The sequence below is a fragment of the Sinocyclocheilus anshuiensis genome, unplaced genomic scaffold (genome assembly GCF_001515605.1).
Source record: "Sinocyclocheilus anshuiensis isolate Anshui unplaced genomic scaffold, SAMN03320099.WGS_v1.1 scaffold190, whole genome shotgun sequence".
Lineage (NCBI taxonomy): Eukaryota > Metazoa > Chordata > Actinopteri > Cypriniformes > Cyprinidae > Sinocyclocheilus > Sinocyclocheilus anshuiensis.
Window position 1 is genome coordinate 145,731 of NW_015547663.1, and position 5,917 is coordinate 151,647.

The following is a 5,917-nucleotide window of genomic DNA, read 5'->3' on the forward strand; positions in this document are numbered from 1 at the left end:
TTATTTATTCCTTCTCTTTCTAGCTTGTACTTATTTGAACAATGTCTAAGAACTTGGTATTACAACCACTTCCTGTGTCTGTTTGCCTCTTAAGAAGAATCGCTTTATGTATCCCCCAATTGTAAGTCGCTTTGGATAAAAGCGTCTGCTAAATGACTAAATGTAAATGTAAATGTAAATGTGGGAAATTCAGTTCACACCCACGTCTCCTAAATGAGCATGACTGGTCAACCCAATCTTTAGAATTTCTGCATGCACATATAACAATGCAGTGAGTGAAACACTCGAGTTTTATTATTGTCAAAGAGAATTGGTCTCTCTAATAGTCACAAACACACGCCAGCACACTCCCACACCTCACTTCCACCTCCATTAGTGCTATTAAAGTGTGTGCACACATGCAGACAAAATATGCTGCGTCTGCAGGTCAGCTTTAGCCAAAATTGTGAGGACACAGAGTCAAGCTAAATGGAATGCAGGGGACTTAATGATTAAAGGGGTATGGAATTATTAACTATACTTGGGAAAGATCCAGGGACAAACTCAATTGGGTTTAAGAAAAAATAAAAAATAATAATTAATTAATTAATTATTGAACAAGTATAGTAATGTATTACTTAAACAAGCATTTATTATATACATTTAAAAAAATAAAAGTCTTGGCATGTATTTAATATTTTATTTATATAAGTAAATGATTGCATGCAGCATAGGTACTTACAGCTGGCATTGGTCGCCTTTGATACCCTTGGTGGTGCAAAAGCATTTGCCCGTCAGCACCTGGCACACGTTGGCATGGCCATTACATTTACAGGCTGAAAAAAAAAAAGACAAAAATGGGAGGATGAGAAATATATAGAGAGATATAAAGATTAATAGAAGGGGGAAGGAAAGAGAGAAACACATTTTGTGAAAACAAACACAGAGAAGTACGAGACTCATCTTACAAATACAGCTTAGCAGCTTAAACATTATTTAATTATGAAATGCGCTGCAATTTAAAGAAAACAGGTTGATTTCAATAAGGAATGAGGTCTTTTTATCTACTGCTATAACAGAGCAATTCTGGAAAACTTCTGTGACACCATCTAATATTGAAGGTAACAAATAAAAACAAATACAAATGACTTAATTGACTCACACGTGGTCAAAAAAGCTGACAAAAACAGTGAGATCAGCTCATAGGTAGTCCCTCTGTTCTCAGATTTGTTCACAGAGAAGCGAGTTTGGCTGCATTACATTAGAACATCGTGTTACTGTCCTTAGGCAACATCAATGATGAAAATCAAAATAATAAATTATAAACCTTAACCACAGAGGTCAATGAACAAACAAAATGGTACATTTTCATCATTCTATGTGCATTTGAAAAAAATAAAAATACACATACCTTGCCATGTAAAACTAAAATATATGAATTTAGCACTATAAATTACAAAAATTAGTTTAAAATAGAATGTGTAGATATTTAACAGATTTACACATTTCAATTTTATAAATTTACTTACAAATATATTTTGTAAATATTATATAAATAAAATGTTGTCTTTGTATTTTATAATATAGACTACCGTTCAATAGTTTGGGGTCAGTAATAACTTTTAATGGTTTTGAAAAAAGTCTTCTTTTGAAAGAAGACATTTTAGGGTGCTTTCACACCTGTAGATAGATTGCTTTGTTCCGAAACAGGGATTAAAATTATTACAATGTTGCTTTTTATTCTTGGTGCGGTTCGCTTTCACACGGCAAAGTTTCTAAACAGACCAAATTTGTTAATACAAGTCATGCGCGAGTAAACTGTTGTCTCATTGGTCAAAGTTCCACGGTTTATTTTCCAGGATTCCACTTAGCTGTCACAGCTGGCATCCGTCAGGATGGAACGACAACAGCTTTTTTTTTTTGGAGCTGTCCTTATATTAATTTATCATTTTGAGCAGGAGTCCAGGATTCATCGGGAAAACATTTTTAAAATGCACCTACTAGGAAGAAGAGCAATAAGATGCCATTATAAAATGAAAAAGTGTGCTTTTTTATTTTGAATGGTGAAGACGTGCTCACCCACAGACATTCACAGGTTCATTTTGAAGTATTAGCAAAACAACAAAGCTAATGCTTTTCACGGAACTCACGTAATTACCCATTATACATTGTGATATAGCCTGGTTCATTGGTCCGTTAGATCGGATTGCTTTCTCACTACAACCGAACCGCTCCAGAGTTCGTTTTCAATCGAGCCGAGACCACCTCGTTCTGGCGATCTCACACCGATTATTTTGGCGCGGATCCGGGTGCGATTGCCGTGTTCACATATGCCCAAACGAACCGAGGAAACGTGTGAAAGCACCCTTAAAGATATTTAAAAGTTTGATTTTATTTTAATGTCTTTACTGTCGCTTTTGATCAATTTAATGCATCCATGTTGCATTAAAGTTTTAATTTCTTTCAAAAAAAGAAAGAAAAAAAAAAACTGACTCCGAACTTGTGAATAATACTGTATATACAAACATATATTGTATAACATGTAAAGTGGTCATATAAAACACAACAAGTTACTGAACTCTATATTGGCATTACTGCCATTGATGTGGGAGTTATGTTAGTGTATTTGTGGAATCTGGATGAAATTTTGGATCAAACTGGTCTTTTTGGAGACTTTCAATTAACTCTTATTTCAAAGCATGAGGAAAATTTCATTTATTATATGATTCACTTCAAGATCACCAGTTCTGAAACTCTGCAAAACAGGTACATTTGCGTTCAGAAGATTTTTGCCACTGACAAAAACACTAGCTTTAAGTGCCAGTCTTTTATCTGTACTAAAATCCATTTCCACCTTTTTTGAGCAGTGGACTATAATTATTTCTAAAATAAGCTTTAATTCTACACACGCTCTTCACGCTGGACTAACATCGCTGCAGATCATTGGGCTCTGACAGGCTTTTGTCCGCCGTGCTAAACATACATGACAACATGTATAGGACCAATTCTACACTGTCTCTAAATCCCAGAATCCTGTAGGTCGTATATCAAAGGTCTATGCTGATGTGCGTATGAACGCCTTTTGTAAACTGGTCTGCTTTTAAGAAGGAATATGAATATCATATTTCTCAAGAATATGGGAAACATGATAGTGTTTGCAGGGCGCAGTTTCAGAACTGACGTCCCATCAAGCATTAAACTAAAGGAGGCCTTGGGCAAAATTTCACAAAAACATTGAGGAACACAACAAATCCATTTACATTCAAAAATATGTTGTAAATAAAACATAAGACCTCTTAGGACCACACTTTTAGAAAGTTTAAACTAGCACATGTTTTGTGATGGCTAGCTCTTAGTGTTAAAGTCCTGGTGGGGGTGTTGTCTCATATCTGTGAACATAATGGCCTGTTACAGCATATCCTGTTTCTCCTAGAATCATAGGCCAATGCTGTAAACCGACATCTCCAGGGCAAAAGAGAAAAAATGTGAGTGCATGTCTATGTGTGATCTTGCCCCTCACCTCTGGCAGTGCAACCACCTCTTTGTCCTCAACATTCATTTCCCAGTGCGCTCTTTTCTCCATTACTAAGCCAAATGGTGTATCAAAATGCCCAGTTAGTAGCAGGTGCAAATATTCTCACCTTGGCACTTTCCACCATTGGTTGGGTCTCCATGGTATCCGGGCAAGCATGTTTCGCAGTGAAGCCCGGTGGTGAGGTTACGACACTGCTCACACACGCTGCCATTCACACACGTGCTGTGGCCATTGCACTGGCATGCTGGGAAATAAAAATAATTTTTACAAATCTTGTTGTCAGAGATGACTCAATTGAAAACTAAAGGATATTGAAACTTTTTATGCCAAGAACCCCCAAATATAATGATCCCCTGGTGAGGGATCCCTTTCCAAAAATATGAAAGCAGATACATATTTTCATGTTTAAACCCCATTTATATATTTTGTAAAAATGTGGAGTGATACTGTAAAGACAACAAAATTATTTTTATATATTGTCACTAAGTACTAAAGTAAATTAAATCGTTATTAGGGAAATAACAAAAATGTTAAATTACAACAATAAATAAATGCATACATATATAAGGTTTGGGGCCAGTAATATTTCTTAATGTTTTTTAAAAACGTTTCTTATGCTCAACAAGGCTTCATGTACTTAATATTTTCATGGAAAACAGGATACTTTTTTCAGGATTATTTGATGAATAGAAAAGCTATTGGCATTTATTTCAAAAAAAAAATCATCATCTAAAATAGCGCAGTCACTTTTGATGAATTTGAATTATTCTTACTGAATAGAAGTATTAATGTTAAAAACCACAGCTGTCAATAAAATTATCACAATTAATCTCACTATTTCTGATCACTATTTCTGTCTTAACACAGTAAATGTATCATTTATTTACTGTCACACTAAACATATTTCATTAATATCTTTACATATATACGTTAACAATTATAGCCCTAAAAAAATACATATGGTCATTTTGTTCTATCATTTTTTTGCAGATCATCTTGCACCCCTTTGTGTCCCAAGGGGTTCCCTGCCCTGCAGTTTGAAAACCCCTGGTGGAACAAATTTGCTCTTTAAAGTTCAAGTGTGCACGTGATTGTCAAAACGTGGGTGGTTCTCACCAGGGCACTGGATGAAGGCCCACTCAAAGCCCCGCTCTTTTGGGCAGAGCCCCGTCTCCAGCACCATGTCTTGGCTGTGTTTAGAGGGGCTCTTCATGGGTCCGCGATACGAACCCTCCATGCACTGCCCTCGGCCGGTGTTACTAGGGTCCCCACACCAGCCGCAGTCAGGCTGCTCCAGACACAGACCACATGTACGCAAACCAGAACAGTTCTGAGCTGCAATGACAAAGAAAAGAGAGAGATGAGAAGCCAAAGAGAAAAAAGCCAGCAGATTCTGAGAAATAAACAATGAGAAGCAACAAAGACACGCTTAAAATTATACTTTCAAGCTCTCACGGGGCATATCACTCCACTGACTGAGTAATATGCTCTCAAATACCACCAGAAAGTTCACTCTCCCTAAAGAGCACATCAGAGCCATATGCGTCAGCCTCTTTCAGTTTGATCCACCTCCCCGGCAGCCAAATCACATCTCTTAGGATCTCAGACCTCACAACAACAAGCATTACACACAAAGTGTGTTCAGGGTCAACATGATGGCACCAATAACAGTGAAAACGCACAATGTTAGTCATTATGCTGGCAGGAGTTCATGGATTCTCAGCTGCAGGAGTTGACAGATCTTCAACAGCACCATTTGATTTGATTCGGCATGCAATAAAAAATCATTTGTTTAGGGGTGAGGAAATGTCTAGACGAGTAAGGCGTGGAAACCAGATGAGACAACTCTGAGAATAAAAATACATCCCTGCTGATTCAAATAGTGAAAGTCCATGATTTGACGGACATAAATTTATTGGCACCCCGCAAATTAAAAGACGTCACTGGCATATCAGCTAGGAGATATAAATATATAGTTCAGTCATGAAACTCTAGATGGCGCAGGCAACGGGTTGTTAACGTAATCGATGATATTCAGAGAGTTAAACGACTTGGCACAGCTGATTGGGTCATGCTGCATATGCAGCCAATGAGCTTACTGCCTTGCATTTATATGGCTGGCTAGCATTCACTAGAGATCCCTGCAGCGCGCTTTCAGAGTTTCTCTGAAACACTCCACCTTCCCCAGCTCCACCTGTATAGATCTGCTATGGGTTATTTTATATGCTATTTGTGCAGCAGCAGTATGTCTTAAATACTAATGGCACCGTATTGCCATATGCATTGGCAGTAGCAAGTTCCTGTACCTGCTTGCAGCAGCAGCAATTATCTACAACTACAGCAATAACCAACAGCAGCAGCAATTCAGCAGCAGCAGCAGCGTAGCAGATCTATTCCACCAAG

At 37.5% G+C, this 5,917-nt stretch overlaps 1 protein-coding gene across 1 annotated transcript in view; it reads right to left on the minus strand.

The window, feature by feature from the left end:
* Positions 1 to 5,917, minus strand: part of LOC107702414 (attractin-like protein 1) — a 101,253-nt gene that overhangs the window by 63,292 nt on the left and 32,044 nt on the right. Inside the window, 3 exon segments of the mRNA XM_016504738.1 lie at positions 722 to 815; positions 3,621 to 3,758; positions 4,631 to 4,849. Of these exon segments, the coding sequence (XP_016360224.1) occupies positions 722 to 815; positions 3,621 to 3,758; positions 4,631 to 4,849 (451 nt within the window).